General features: G+C 45.8%; 1 protein-coding gene across 1 annotated transcript in view; it reads left to right on the forward strand.

Moving 5' to 3' along the window:
- Positions 1-203: 203 nt before the first annotated feature.
- The window catches only part of gnat1 (guanine nucleotide binding protein (G protein), alpha transducing activity polypeptide 1), a 71,350-nt gene continuing 54,692 nt past the window's right edge, over positions 204-16,861 (forward strand). The window contains exon 1 of the mRNA XM_038812347.1: positions 204-489. Within this exon, the coding sequence (XP_038668275.1) occupies positions 384-489 (106 nt within the window). The 5' untranslated portion in view covers positions 204-383. The remainder of the gene's footprint in view (positions 490-16,861) is intronic.

The raw sequence follows: 16,861 nt of genomic DNA on the forward strand, positions 1-16,861 counted from the left end.
AGACCTATTTTTGTCCGTAGCAACGGCAAGAAGATTTAAGGATTTATCTTCAAATTGGACCACAGCTTCAGCTGACCACAGCAAGTCAGTAATTCTGTTTTACACGCCTTCCTCCGTTCTTTCCCTGTCCTTGCCCCTGATTGGAATACAGGTCTCACATGGCATGTTCCAACTCCAAAATCCTTCTAAGAAGTGCTGAATGCCAGAGTTAGAGTTTAGTGAGAGCCGCGCAGTTGATGCCCATGCAGCTCCAGTGACAGGGTCCCTCTTTACCCTGTCGCGACCAATAGAGACGTGTCCTGGCCATTCTCTCATAGGGTGAGAGAATCGCGTCTGCGATTAGTGTCTCTTGAAAACAGCAGCATTTCCAAAATCTCGCCACCATGGGAGCAGGAGCCAGCGCAGAAGCGAAACACTCGAGGGACCTGGAAAGGAAGCTGAAAGAAGATGGAGACAAAGATGCAAGAACAGTCAAACTCTTACTGCTGGGTAAATACCTGTTGAATCACTTAAAAACTGAGGGCATTGCAATGATTAAACTTTCTGTCAACAAAAGGGCACATTTGAATTCTTGGCCAGACTTCAAGCTCACCCTAATGTTCTAGATAGAGGTTGATGCACCTGCTAACTGAATGAGCTTATAAACCCATCTAACCAGCTTCCCGCAATAAGCTGCTGCCTTTTCACATGTGTAGGAACTCTTTTTGTTTTATAAATTTAGAGTAGAGCTGCGCGTTAGCACAGTGATTATCACAGTTGCTTCACAGCTGCAGGGCCCCAGGTTCAATTCCCGGCTTGGGTCACTGTCTGTGCGGAGTCTGCACGTTCTCCCCGTGTCTGCGTGGGTTTCCTCCGGATGCTCCGGTTTCCTCCCACAGTACAAAGACGTGCAGGTTAGGTGGATTGACCGTGCTAAATTGCCCTTAGTGACCAAAAAGGTGGGGAGGGATTATTGGGTTACGGTGGAGTGTGGGCATGGGTAGGGTGCTCTTTCCAAAGGCCTGTGCAGACACAATGGGCCGAATGGTCTCCTTTTGCACTGTAAATTCTATGATTCTACCCAATTTATTTTTTCCAATTAAAGAGGAATTTAGCGTGGTGAATCCACCTACCCTGCACATTTTTGGGTTGTGGGGGCGAAACCCACGCAGACACGGGGACAATGTGAAAACTCCGCACAGACGGTGACCCAGGGCCGGGATCGAACCTGGGACCTCAGCGCCGTGAGTCAGTAGTGCTAACCACTGCACCATGGTGCTGCCTATGTGCAGGAAGATGTGATGGCCAGGGGAGGTGTGTTCGTAATGCTGCCAAACAGGTTAAGTGTGTCAAAATCCTTCCAAAAATGCCAATGACTGATGGTAAGTGCGGGAGAGACTCCTGGGCAGCCACACTTGATGAGGAGTGGTGCCCCTCAAGCTATACCAGCAACCTGTTCCTGGAATAATTAGCTATGGAAACGGATGGAAGTCTGCCTCAGTGCATCACTAGGTTCGGGAAGAGAATCGAAATGATCATATGCGCAGGGGCTTTGCTTTGGATGTTGATTAGAAAATGGTGGAAACTGCACCACGGCAGAAATCTTTCACATTGCATTGAAGGATTCCTTTTAACCATTGTGAAGATTTAAACGAAACAAACAGCAACTTAAATGGAAAAGCAGAGTTAGAACTGTTCTCAAAAAAACGTGTTCCTTTCAGTCACTAAGTATCACTTAATTACACCCTTTGTGAGGTTTGACTATTGAATCGGCCGCTTTTCATACAGCACCCCATAATAACCATTCAATAGTTGAAATGGGTTCTTTCCACTTAATAATGGGAGAGTGAGCAGTGCCCGTTACAATTAATTTCATTAGAAAACAAGATTCAACTAAAATAGTCAAGAAAAGTCCAACTAAAAATTCAACTGCGATCGGAACCTAACAGAAGAATAATTATAGATTAAAAACCAACATTGTATGAGAGAGGGCAGCACGGTGGCCTAGTGGTTAGCACAAACGCCTCACGGCGCTGAGGTCCCAGGTTCGATCCCGGCTCTGGGTCACTGTCCGTGTGGAGTTTGCACATTCTCCCCGTGTCTGCGTGGGTTTCGCCCCCACAACCCAAAAATGTGCAGGGTAGGTGGATTGGCCACGCTAAATTGCCCCTTAATTGGAAAAAATAATTGGGCAATCTAAATTTAAAAAAAAAAAAAACATTGTATGAGAGTCAGGCTGTGCATCAAAAGGATATTTTTGGTCTCATCATTTTTCATGGTTCTCCGGATATTGTTTAGGCAATGTCACTGCAGGACACTTTGAATTCTTGTCTCAGGACTCTCGGAGTGCCTATTTGTCCCACCCCCAAAAAAATGTTCAGAAGGAACACTGTTTAAAAAAACACCTTGAGATTAGATTTTTTTTTAAAAGAGCAAGGAAAGGCCATTCAACCTAATGAAGTTCAGCAGGCTAGCTCTCACATCATGGCATTTAGTTGTACCCTGCATGTCCTTTATGGTTTAGTCCCCATTAGTCTGCCTGGCAGATTATTTTAAACATCTACCAACGCCAAGAATAATTCTGTGAAGAAGCTGCTCCATATGCCTCTGCACAATACAGATTAGTACTCTAAGCGATCAACATACAATAAGCTTATTCATGAACAAGGCACACAGTTCATACCTTGTGGCATTATGATATATGTGTCTAAAATTACCTTTTTGCTCACGCTAATCCTAATACCGGTTTCAAATTTATTCTGTAACCACTTTATTCAGAATCCTGCTTTCAATGCACCACACCACACAAAAAACAGTGTCCGATCATACGCTCTCCTGCTATACCGTAATGTAGTCTCCTGGGTTGACCTTGCCTATCCACCCTGGTGACCAATATTCATTTGCCATGTTTATCCCTCAACCCACATCACTCAACCAGATTAGTAGGCCTTTTATTACACGGATGTTCAAAGGATCAGGCTGTGCATAAATTGGTCACTCCCTGTCCTTCATCACAGCTGTGAATCCCCTTCAAAAATGACGACAGAACATTCTAGAAGTACTCAGCAGGTCAGGCGGCATCTGCGATGAGAGAAACAGAGAGAACATCTCGGGTCTGTGAAACTTTCGTCAGTTCAGAAAGGCCACAGACATGAACCGTCAGCTCCGTTTTCTCTCCTGCCAGATCTGTTGAGCGCTTTCAGCGTTTTCTGTATTTTATTTCAGCTTTCCAGCATAATAACAATCTTTATTGTCACAAGTAGGCTTACATTAACACTGCAATGAAGTGACTGTGAAATCCCCGAGTCACCACATTCCGGCGCCTGTTCGGGTCCACCGAGGGAGAATTTGGAATGTCCAATTCACCTCACAAGCACGTCTTTCGGGACTTGTGGGAGGAAACCGGAGCACCCGGAGGAAACCCACGCAGACACGGGGAGGATCTTGTGACTCCCCACAGACAGTGATCCAAGCCGGGAAGTGAACCCGGGTACCTGGCGCTGTGAAGCAACAGTGTTAACCACTGTGCTATCCTGCCGCCCTAATTTACAGTATTCAGCTTTTCGCCCCCTTCACAAATATTCTATTAGTTTTGAAGTGTTCTGGGAAATCCTGAGGTTGCAAAATACAGCAAATTATTTTTTTTTAATTTAGAGTCCTCAATTATTTTTTGATACGGCAAAATATATGCAAACCTTTGGTTTAATTTTACATTCCGTGTTATATTTTATTTATCTCGTTAAATAGAACATAGAACAGTACAGCACAGAACAGGCCCTTCGGCCCTCAATGTTGTGCCGAGCCATGATCACCCTACTCAAACCCACGTATCCACCCTATACCCATAACCCAACAACCCCCCCCTTAACCTTACTTTTATTAGGACACTACGGGCAATTTAGCATGGCCAATCCACCTAACCTGCACATCTTTGGACTGTGGGAGGAAACCGGAGCACCCGGAGGAAACCCACGCACACAGGGGGAGGACGTGCAGACTCCACACAGACAGTGACCCAGCCGGGAATCGAACCTGGGACCCTGGAGCTGTGAAGCATTTATGCTAACCACCATGCTACCCTGCTGCCCCACAGAATAGAACTTCAAAATCATGTATTCATAGAATCATAGAATTTACAGTGCAGAAGGAGGCCATTCGGCCCATCGTGTCTGCACCGGCCCTTGGAAAGATAACCCTGCCTAAGCATCTTTTGCTGAAAATGAAACAGTCTCATCTCTGGTTAAAGTTCACTGGACATTTTGACTCCTGTGGATGGAGGTGGCATAAAGCTGGAAATGAGAGATTACAGTGTTTTCTCAAACTGTTGCCTTTACTGTGAAAGTGGTCAAACCAATATAAACAAAAGCCATACGTTACTTTGTACCTGGCTGTTATACTCCAAATGAAGCAAATTAATGTTGGCAAAAACAAAAACAACAACTTGCTCTGTTTACTAGTTTACAAGAGAAATAAGATGGGAGTTTATAACAAATGCATTACGTGTTTGTGCAGCAAACATCGATTTCTTCTTTCCTATCTTAATGACTTTTCCTATCCATGGACAAGTAATTGATTTGATACTGTGCCCATCACATCTTCAGGATTCCCAAGGTGTGTTGCAGCCATGGAAGTAGTTTTGAAGAGTATTCACTGCTGTAATCTTGGAAATGTAGCAACAAACTCCAAAAATGAACAAATAATGAACAAATAATACACGGCAAGGTAGCACAGTTGTTAGCACTGTCACTTCGCAGCGCCAGGGACCCGGGTTCAATTTCCGGCTTGAATCACTGTCTGTGCAGAGTCTGCACGTTCTCCCCATGTCTGCGTGGGTTTCCTCTGGGTTCTCCAGTTTCCTCCCACAAGTCGTGTTTGTGAGGTGAATTGGACATTCTGATTTCCCCCTCAGTGTACCCGAACAGGCGCCAGAGTATGGCTACTAGGGGATTTTCACAGTAACGTCATTGAAGTGTTAATGTAATCCTACTTGTGACACTAATAAAGATTATTATTCCGGGAGCACAGTGGTTAGCACTGTTACTTCAAAGCGGCAGGGTCCCAGGATCAATTCCCAGCTTGGGCCACTGTCTGTGCGGAATCTGCACAATCTCCCTGTGTCTGCGTGGCTTTCCTCCGGGCGCTCCGGCTTCCTGCCACAAGTCCCGAAAGACATGCTGTTAGATAATGTTTGGAATTCTGAATTCTCCCTCCCTGTACCCGAACAGGCGCTGGAGTGTGGCGACTAGGGGCTTTTCAGAGTAACTTCATTGCAGTGTTAATATAACCTACTTGTGAATACTAATAAAGATTATCACGATAAGTAACTATTTGTGTCACACAGCAGGAGCCATCCAAAGTTTGCGATCTGGGAAATTGCCATGTGAATGCTTAGCTGGGAAGTCGCGCGAGAGATTCCCTAGCGCAAGTTTGGGGTACCTGCCAAACTCACCACTGGGAAACTGGGAAGTTACGGCCCAATCTGTTTCAGTGATGTTGGTCGGATTGTATTGGCCAGGACATGGGGGGAGAAATCCCTGTTCTTCCACTCACATCTGAGGCAACATTTCCTGAAAAAACTGGATAGTTTATCAAAACTGAAGCAAGCCTGGTTGGTAACAGAGGAGGCACTTGTTCATTGCTTTCACACAATGTAACACTGATAAAGTCCAGTCTATAATGTCTATGTCTTAATAAAGATTGTACTGTGTAAAAGTGCCAACCTTTACATGATACATACTGTAACGTACATGTGGATATCTGATGCAGCAAGAGCTACAGTAATTCTAGATATCTTAATGCCGCAGGATATAAACTGATAGCTCTGTTTGAGAATAAGCTCATTGTTGGCAATCACTTTACGCACTAACTTGCATTGTGCACCAATTCATAAATCCTCTTCTTCACAGGATTATTCTCAATTTGGCAGAATATTCGTGGATAAACATACGGAGACCCAGTTTATTTTATGAGAACATGGAGGGAACATGATGACATGTCTCCACAAAAGAGCCGGGATTATAAAACTCTGGCGTAGATCTTAACTGTGAAATAGTATACAATGGGTGACAGCAAGTTTTCAGACCTGTTTCCATATCTTTCCAAAGTTTATCAGTCAAAGTCAACAGGGGCTGGTAATGAAGGCTGCAAACTCACTATCGCTCCTTTTAGAATATCGCAAAAAGCTAAGATCCACCCTATTTGTTTCCTTCTCAATCCGTGCTTGCAGGCATACAATCCCACAGCACACTCACCCTCAGTAACTCACCCATAGGGCCCAGGGGTGTTGGTGGGCTGTTGAACTGCAGTTGGCATCACGATGACCACACCTTCTGTCGCCTCAGCAACAGTTGCTTGGTATCAATCAGGAGTCAGGACTCCAGGCAATTTCCATCTCTTTATCCTACAGTAACTGAGGTTAATTTTGTCACCTGCTATCGCAGCTTCAGCTCAGAACGGTTGTTTCAACTTTGTGAGTTTCTTGACTTGAATGGTTGAACTGCTCACGGGATAAACATTTTGAGCCCCATGCAGTCGCATAATTAAGTAACAAATATCGTGTATTATACTTGGCAGAAATATTAAGAGGGAAATTGCGGAGAATTATTTTCACCCAAAGGATGGCTGTAGACTGGAATTCACAGCCTGAAACAGTGGTAAGGGAGAACCCCTCACCATATTTGTTTTTTAATTTCATTTTTACGGGATGTGGACTTCGCTGTCTAGATCAGCATTTGTTGCCCATCTCTAATTGCCCCTTGAAAAAGGGGTGGTGAGCTTTCTTCCTGAACCGTCCATGTTGTGTAGGCACACCCACAGTGCTACTTATTAGGGAGTGAGTTCCAGAATTTTGACCCCTCAACAGCGAAGGAACGGAGATACATTTCCAAGTTAGAATGGTGAGTGACTTGGAGGGGAGTCTCCAGGTGGTGGGGTTCCCATGTATTTGCTGCCCTTGTCCTTCTAGATGGTGGTGTTCATGGGTTTGGAAGGTGCTGCCGAAGGGGCCTTGGTGAGTTACTGCAGTGCATCTTGTAGATGGTACACACCTGCCACTGTTGATCAGTGGTGGAAGGAGTGAATGTTTGTCGAAGAGGTGCCAATCAAGCTGGTTGCTTTGTCCTTGTTAGTGTCGAGCATCTTGAGTGTTGTTGGAGCTGCACTCATCCAGGCAAGTGGGGAGTATTCCATCACACTCCTGACGTGTGCCTTTTAGGTGGTGGACAGGCTTTGGGAGGGGGTCAGGAGCTAAATTACTCGCTACAGGATTCTTAGCCTCTAGCCTGCTCTTGTAGACACAATATTAATATGGCTAGTCCAGTTCAGTCTCTGATCAATGGCAACTCCCGGGATGTTGATTGTGTGGGATTCAATGATGGTAATGCCATTAAATGTCAAGGGGCGGTGGTTTGATTTTCTCTTACCGGAGATTGTCATTGGCTGCCAGTTGTGTGGCGCGAATGTTACTTGTCACTTGTCAGCCCAACCCTGGATATTGCCCAGTCTTGCTGCATTTGCATGTGGACTGCTTCAGTGTCTGAGGAGTCGCAAATGGTGCTGAACATTGTGCAATCATCAGCAAACATCCCCACATCTGACCTTACGTTGGAAGGAAGGGTCATTAATAAAGCAGCTGAAGATGATAGGACACTACCCTTAGGAATTGCTGCAGTGATGTCCCAGGACTGGGATAACTGATCTCCAACCACCACAACCATCTTCCATTGTGCTAAGTATATCTCCAACCAGTGGAGAGTTTTCCCCTGATTCCCATTGACTCCAGTGTTTCTAGGGCTCCTTGATGCCACACTTGGTCAAATGCTGCCTTGCTGTCCAGGGCAGTCATTCTCACCTCAGCTCTAGAATTCAGCTCTTTTGTTCATTTTGGACCAAGGTTGCAATGAGGCCAGGAGCTGAATGATCTGGCGGAACCTAAATTGAGCACTGTGAGCAGGTTATTGCCGAATAAATGCTGATTGATAGCATTGTTGTTGACCCCTTCCATCACTTTACTGATGATTTGAGAGTAGACTGATAGGGCGGTAATTGGCCAGAACAGTTCTGGTGCACAAGTCTTCAGTACCATTACCGGAATATTATCAGGGCCCATAGTCTTTGCGGTATCCAGTGCCTTCAACAGTTTCTTGATATCATGTAGGGTGAATCAAATTGGCTGAAGACTGTCATCTGTGATGCTGGGGATCTCTGGAGGAGGCAGACATGGATCATCCACATGACACTTTTTTAATAAACATTTTATTGAGGTATTTTTGGTATAGTAGCAACAAAATAAACAATATACATGAAACCATAGACATAGTGTAAAAGGCATTTACCTCTCGTACCAGTCCCACCCTTATTAATCCCCTACTTTAATCTAAACTACTTCCCCCCCCCTTCCCCCCCCCCCCCCCCCCCCCCCCCCCCCCGGCCTGCTGATGATTAATTTCCCGCAAAGAAGTCGATGAACGGTTGCCACCTCTGGTCGACCCCTAACAGTGACCCATTCAAGGCAAACTTGATTTTCTCCAAACAGAGGAAGCTAGCCATGTCCGATAGCCAGGTCTCCGAATTCAGGGGCTTTGAGTCCCTCCAAGCTAATAATATCCATCTCCGGGCTACCAGGGAAGCAAAGGCCAGAAGGTCTGCCTCTTTCTCCTCCTGGATTCCCGGATCTTCCGACACTCTAAAAATTGCCACCTCTGGACTCAGTGCCACCCTTGTTTTTAACACCGTGGACATGACATCTGCAAACCCCTGCCAGAATCCCCTAAGCTTCGGACATGCCCAGAACATGTGGACATGATTTGCTGGTCCTCCCGCACATTTTGCACACCTGTCCTCCACACCAAAGAATCTGCTCATCCGGGTCACTGTCATGTGAGCCCGATGAACGACCTTAAACTGTATCAGGCTGAGCCTGGCACATGTTGCGGATGTGTCGACTCTAAACTGCCCATCCTCTATCTCACCTCCCAGCTCCTCCTCCCACTTGCGCTTCAGCTCCTCGGTCTGCGTCTCCTCCGACCCCATAAGCTCCTTATAAATGTCCGAGACACTCCCTTCTCCTACCTACCCTCTGAAAACTACCCTGTCCTGAATCCCCCTTAGCGGTAGGAGTGGGAAGGTTGATACTTGTTTACGAAGGAAGTCCCGCACCTGCAGATACCTGAATTTGTTTCCCCTCACCAACCAAAACTTTTCCTCCAACGCCCTCATACTCGGAAAGCTCCCCTCTATAAACATATCCCCCATCCTCTCAATCCTGCTCTCTGCTATAACCAGAACCCCTCGTCCATACTCCCCGGGGCAAACCGGTGATTATCACAGACTGGGGCCCAGACTAATGCTCCCACTGCTCCCACATGCTGCTACCACTGGCTCCAAACTCTCAGGGCCGCCACCGCCACTGGACTGGTGGAGTACTGTGCCGCGGGAACGGCAGAGGCATAGTTACCAACGGCCACATACTGGTGCCCTTACATGAAGCCGCCTCCATACGCACCCATGCTGACCCCTCCCCCACCACCCACTCCCTGATCATGGCTATATTCGCCGCACAGTAATCGTTGCTAAAATTGGACAGCGCCAGCCCACCCTCTCCCCGACTCCGCTCAAGCATTACCTTCCTTACCCATGGGGTCTTGCACCCCCCAGACGAAGCCCGTGATCACTCTGTTGACCCGTTTAAAAAAGGGCCGCGGAATAAAGATGGGGAGACACTGAAATACAAATATGAATCTCGGGAGGACCGTCATCTTCATCGTTTGTGCCCTCCCAGCCAGAGACAATGGAAGCGCATCCCACCTCCGAAAATCATTCTTCATTTGGTTTAGTAGCCGGGCCAGATTTAATTTATGCAGCCGGTCCCATTCCCGCGCCACTTGGATGCCGAGGTACCTAAAGCTTCCCTCTACTAACCTAAACAGCAGCTCTCCCAGTTGCCTCTCCTGTCCCCTCGCCTGGACCACAAACATCTCACTCTTTCCCATATTAAGCTAATACCCCGAAAACCGGCCAAGTTCCCCAGAGTCCTCATGATTTCTTCCATCCCCTCTATTGGGTCCAAAACGTACAGAAGCAGGTCATGCGCATAGAGCGAAACCCTGTGCTCCACCCCCTGGACCAGCCCCTTCCAGCCCCTTGAGGCCCTCAGGGCAATTGCCAACGGCTCTATAGTTAGCGCGAACAACAGTGGGGAGAGGGGGCATCCCTGTCTCGTCCCCCAGTGCAGGCTAAAATAGTCCAATGTTATCCTATTCGTCCATACGCTTGCCACAGGAGCCTGATACAGTAACTTGACCCACGGAGTCTGCACCGACCCTTTGAAAGAACACCCTACCTAGGCCCACTCCCCCATCCTATCCCCATAACCTCACCTAACCTGCACTTCACTTGACACAAAGGGACAATTTTAACATGGCCAATCAACTTAACCTGCACATCTTTTAGCTGTGGGAGGAAATCTGAGCACCGGGAGGTAACCCACACAGGGGAGATAGTGCAACGTCCACACAGACAGTACCCGACTGAACCCAGGTCCCTGGCGCTGTGAGGCAGCAGTGCTTAAACCACTTTGCCACAGTGCCACCCGATTCATCGTAGGTCACCAAAGACTGATCTGAGAAGATTGATGCACTTTAAGTGCTGCAACCTACAAGGGTACAGACCAGGAGCTGGAAAGTGGAATTCGGTTGGACAGCTCTTTTTCAGCTGTCACGGACTGATGACTTTAACAGCCTCCTTTTCTCAATCAATATAGTTCCGAGTCACAGGAATTTGAGGGTTGAAGAAAATGGGTTTCAAAATGACAACAGCAGCTTCACTGAGGGGGGGGGGGCTTCATCGTAGGTTTGCGCCAGTAATCCTCCGGGGTTGCGCATCAAGGCTTGCTCTGCTGTAGGGAGGCACCAGGAAAGTCTAGTTATTCCCGTAGAAGGGGAAAGGATCTGTCCTGGGCTGCTCTCATTTTCCCCCTGGTGGTTGAGTTTAAAACTGCCATGATGAAAATTTGCCTCTCTGGTATGAAGGCCAGGGGCATGTGACCTGTAAATCAAGAAACCTGCACATGCACAAAACTAATTATGTACAACGATCTCAATAAGTATGCTGAAAACTGTGAAGTAGGTGAGATGATAACTACAGTGCCACATCTCTGCAAACCTTCATTTGAGACTCCAAGATTTTTTAAAATCTGTACGTTAACCCTTGGATGATGTAGGCTTGCTATCGAGTAGAGATTCTGAGGTGAAATCGGAATCTCTATATTTGGGTAAGTTTTCCACCTGGCGCCAGTCCGTCGTTGGTAGGAAAGACGAAGGACTCCTCACTCCAAGGAGTAAGAGGAAAACGTCCAGAAACTGAAAGTATAATAATGAATGTCGACACGGATCAGAAAAGGGAAGGTCATCCTTGACCAACCTTACTGAATTCTTTGAAGAAGTATTAAAAATGGTAAAAAAAATAGTCATAATATATTCAGATTTTCAAAACACCTTCAAATAACCATGGGCAGCAGGGTAGCATAGTGGATAGCACAATTGCTTCACAGCTCCAGGGTCCCAGGTTCGATCCCGGCTTGGGTCACTGTCTGTGCGGGGTCTGCACATCCTCCCCGTGTGTGCGTGGGTTTCCTCCGGGTGCTCCGGTTTCCTCCCACAGTCCAAAGATGTGCGGGTTAGTTGGATTGGCCATGATAAATTGCCCTTAGTGTCCAAAATTGCCCTTAGTGTTGGGTGGGGTTACTGGGTTATGGGGATGGGGTGGAGGTGTTGACCTTGGGTAGGGTGCTCTTTCCAAGAGCTGGTGCGGACTCGATGGGCCAAATGGCCTCCTTCTGCACTGTAAATTCTATAATAATAATAAATAACATGCGGCAGAGACTGGAAAGTAGGAAGTGGTGTTCCACAGGGACCGGCACTGCAACCATTGTAGTTCACCATTTACGTAAATATATACATATATTTGAAATGAATTTTTATGAGATGTGGGCATTGCTGGCTAGGGCAGCATTTATTGCCCATCCCTAGTTACCCTTGAGAAGGTGGTGGAAAGCTGCCTTCTTGAGCCACTGCAGTCAGCCACAGGAATTGAAAGTGGCTTGTTAAAATTTGCAAATGACATCAAATTGAAGGGGAATAGTCAACACAGATGTGCCTATGACAAAATATAGGAAAACATGAATAAATTTCCAGAATTGCCGGGTACTTGGCAAATGAACTTGATTATAAATATATATATATATATATGTGTAGGAGATTGGTGGAAAGAATAAGGCCATCTACTTCTTTGAAAATAAATGCCTAAAATGGGTGTTGAACAGCGCGATATGAGGGCCCAAATACATTAATCACTAAAAAAAGCCAGGCAGGTTAATAAGGCTATTGAACAAAACCAAGCTCTCCTGTTCTGTTCTTCAGGAATATAATTGAAAAACATAGAGCTTATGTTAAACTGTCAGAGAAACATAGAAAATAGGAGCAGGAGGAGGCCATGCAGCCCTTCAAGCCTTCCATTCATTGTGATCCTGGCTGATCATCCAACTCAGTAACCCTTTCCCACTCCTTGCAAGCCCCCCCCCCCCCCCCCCCCCCAAACTCTATCCGCTCCAAGAGCTATATTCACATATTCACGTCCTTCTCAACTTTGGTTAGATTATACCTGGAGACGTGTCAACATTTCTGGTTTCTATATTAGAAAAAAAACAAACTTCTGGAGTACCGGACAAGGTGCCAAAAAAGGTTTACAGGATCGATACCAGAACTAAGAGGTTATACAAGCCAGAAACGATCCAACAGGCTGGAGCTTTCTCCTCCAGAAAAGAGAAGACTGAGAAAGGTTGTTAAGATTATGTGGAGAAGATGCTTCAATTTGCAGGGAAGATCAGAACTAGGGGTCATGAATAGGAGAAAATTACTAATAAATCCGATACGAATTTAGCAGAAATGCCATTAGCCATTGTGTGTGCGAATGTGGAACTAGATACAACTTGGAGTAGCTGAGGCAATTAACTTAGGTGGATTTAAGGGGAATCTAAATAAACATATGTGTAAGAAAGGAATAGAAGGCTAGGTTGATCAGGGTCTACAAAGAAAAGGGGAAGACCCTTGTGTGGCACATGGATCTGTTGGGTCAAATGACCTGTCCTTGTACTGTAATTGCTTTGTGTGGATTCTCATTTGGATGGGTAGCATAACTTTACTAAACTCCTTTCTAATGCAGGCATTGAACATATGTAAACTTTCATGGCCCTAGTAAAAAAGGGAAAATGGTGTTTAAGTAACTTGCTCGAATTCTTTGAAGAGATGACAGAGAGGGTTGATGAGGATAATGGTGTTGATGTGATGTACCTGGGACTTTCTGAAAAGCATTTGATACAGAGCCGCTCAACTTGTGAGATAAGTTATAGCTCATGGAATAAAAGGGACAGCAATAACGTGGATACAAAATTGACTGAGGAAAATAAAACAACGAGTAATGGTTAATGGATATTTTTTGGGTTGGAGGAAGGTTTGTAGTGGAGTTCCCCAGGGATTGGGGACCCTTGCTTTTCCCGGTATATATTAATGATCTAGATCTTGGTTTGCAGGGGGCAGTTTCAAAGTTTGCGGATGATGAAAAATTTGGGAGCATTGTTATCTGTGACGAGGACAATGTAGAACTTCAAAGGACAGGTTGGTGGAGTGGGCAGAGAGATGGCAGGTGAAAGTCAAGGTGGAGAAGTGCGAGGTGATTCACTTTGGTAGGAAGAACATGGAGAAACAGTATAAAATAAAGGGTACAAGGGCGGCATGTGGCGCAGTGGATAGCACTGGGACTGCGGCATTGAGGACCTGGATTCGAATTCCAGGCCTGGTCACTGTCCATGTGGAGTTTGCACATTCTCCCCATGTCCACATGGTTTTCACTACCACAACCCAAAGATGTGCGGGTTAGGTGGATTGGACAGGCTAAATTGCCCCTTAATTGGAGAAAAAAATAATTGAGTACTCTAAATTAAAAGAAAAATAAAGGGTACTATTTTAAAAGGTGGGCAGAAGCAGAGGGACCTGGGCGTACTTGTGCATATGTCATTGAATGTGGCAGGGTAGGTGGAGAGGGCAGTTAATGAAGCACACACTATCCTAGGCTTTATTAATAGAGGCATAGCGTATAAGAGCAAGGATGTCATGCTGAACTTGTACAGGACATTAACTAGACCAGAGCTGGAATATTGAGTACAGTTCTGGACACCAGACTATAGGAAGGATGTGAACGCATTAGCGAGAGTGCAGAAGAGGTTTACAAGAATAGTTTCAGGGATGAGAAATTTCAGTTATGAAGATAGATTGGAGGAGTTGGGACTGTTCCTCTTGGAGAGAAGAAGGCTGCGAGGAGATTTAATAGAGATGTTCAAAATCATTAGGGGACTGGACAGGGAGAACCATTTCCCACTTGGAAAAGGATCGACAATGAGAGGGCAGGGATTTAAAGTGATTTGCGAAAGAAGGAAATACAATGTGCGAAGAAAATTCACCTGGCGAGTGGGCAGGGTCTGGGAGTGTGGTGGAGGTAGGTTCAGTCGAGACATTCAAGAGGACAGTAGGTGATAAACAATGTGCAGGGGTACGGGGATAAGGCAGGAAAATGGCACCAAGTCATGATGCTCATGTCGAGAGCCGGTACACACACAATGGGCTGAATGGCTCCGTCTGCACTGCAACAATTCTGTGATTCTCTGAAGGAAGAATTTGCATTTATATGGCACCTTTCACAGCATCCTAATGTGCTTCACAACCAATTAAATGCTTGTTTTTGAACTGCAATCACCATTATAACATAGGGAAACATGACTGCAAATTTCCACACAGCGAGTCATCACAGAAAGGACAATGAGGGAAATGACCAGATAAAATTCTTTCAGTTGCATTAGTTGAGGGATTAAAGTTTCCCAGACACCAAGGAAATTCCCCTGTCCTTCTCCAAATAGATACTTTCTTCCCGTCCCGCCCCCTCACGGTTCTGAACACCTCTATCAAATCTTCACTTGAGAGGGCAGCTGAAGCCACAGTTCCACATTTAATTTCAGAGATCGCACCTCAAACAATGTAGTGTTCCTTCAGCACAGTACTGAAGTGTCAGCCTGGATTATCTGCTCAAATCTCTAGACGGAGTTTGAATGCACTATATTCTGGCTAGCTCAGTCGGTAGAGCACGGGACTCTTAATCCCAGGGCTGTGGGTTTGTGCCCCATGTTGGATGCTTGTTTTTGGGCAGCACAAGTGATTAGCACTGTGGCTTCACAGCACCAATGTCCCAGATTCAATTCCCCGCTGGGTCACTGCCTGTGCGGAGTCTGCACGTTCTCCCCGTGTCTGCGTGGGTTTCCTCCGGGAGCTCTAGTTTCCTCCCACAGTCCAAAGATGTGTGTAGTGTTAATGAGGTCAGTAAATGACCCTCTTATTGACTGACCTCATTAACACGACACCCTCTATGCTTCATCCAATGCCAATGCTTATGTAGTTACATTGTATATCTTCTGTTGCCCTATTACGTATTTTCTTGTATTTTCTTGAATTTTGTTTAATTCCCTTTTCTTCCCATGTACTGAATGATCTGTTGAGCTGCTTGCAGAAAAATACTTTTCATTGTACCTCGGTACATGTGACAATAAACAAATCCAATCCAATCCAAAGATGTGCAGGTTAGGTGGATTGGCCATGATAAATTGCCCTTAGTGACCAAAAGAAAATGTTAGGAGGGGTTATTGGGTTACAGGGATAGGGTGGAAGTGAGGGCTTGGGTGGCTGGGTCGGTGCAGACTCGATGGGCCGAATGGCCTCCTTCTGCACTGTATGTTCTCTGTTCTATTCCACCTCAAAAGTGAATGTGAACCAAAGTGGCCACACCCCTTTAGAATATCACCAATCAATGGCCATTTTATCAGACCCTCCAGACCAGTGAAATTATAATCACGAGTTGTGTGTAGCTTATAGAGCTAATTTTTATCAAATGGCCATTTGGGTGGCCATGTTTGAGTGCAAGACATGATTTTAATACAGTGAAGTCTTTCTATATTGAGATTCACCACATCTCAGTAAAAGAAAGAAAGACCTGCATTTATATAAAACCTCACTCGACTTTCGGACGTCCCAAAGTATTTTCCAGTCAATGAAGTCCTTTTGTTTTGAAGTGCAGTCGCTGACGGAATGAAAGACACACGGCAGAGAATTTGCACAGCATGTTTCCACAAACAGCAATGTTATAATGACCAGATAGTCTTTTAAACATTAGTTGTTATTGATTTCAGGATACATTTTGGCCAGGGACGTTAGAGGGTGGTGGAATTCTCCTGCCTCATTTCAAAATAATACAACGGGATCTTTTACCTCCATCTGGACAGGGCCTCAGGTTAAAGTCTCAAACCAAAAGATCGCACCTCCAGCAGTGTAGAATTCCCTAAGTACCGCAATGGGAGAGTCAACTTAGATTTTGTGGGCAGCACGGTGGCGCAGTGGGTTGGCACTGTGGCCTCATGGCGCCGAGGTCCCAGGTTCGATCCCGGCTCTGGGTCGCTGTCCGTGTGGAGTTTGCACATTCTCCCCATGTTTGCGTGGGTTTTGCCCCCAAAACCCAAAAATGTGCAAGCCAGGTGGATTGGCCACGCTAAATTGCCCCTTAATTGGAAAAAAATCAATTGGGTAGTCTAAGTATATCAACTTCTGGCTCAGTTCATTCCTCTGTTTACAATGGTGTTCAATGAGGCTTTGGTACATCAAAACTCTCAAGTAGACTCTGCTCAGATGTTGACCAGGATACCAAAGTTAATTGACCTGCCCCTCTTCGAATATTGCCATGGGATCTTTCGCGTCCACCAGAGAGGAGAGACACAAGTTTACAGGTCACA

This window comes from Scyliorhinus canicula, chromosome 11 (assembly GCF_902713615.1).
Source record: "Scyliorhinus canicula chromosome 11, sScyCan1.1, whole genome shotgun sequence".
Classification (NCBI taxonomy): domain Eukaryota; kingdom Metazoa; phylum Chordata; class Chondrichthyes; order Carcharhiniformes; family Scyliorhinidae; genus Scyliorhinus; species Scyliorhinus canicula.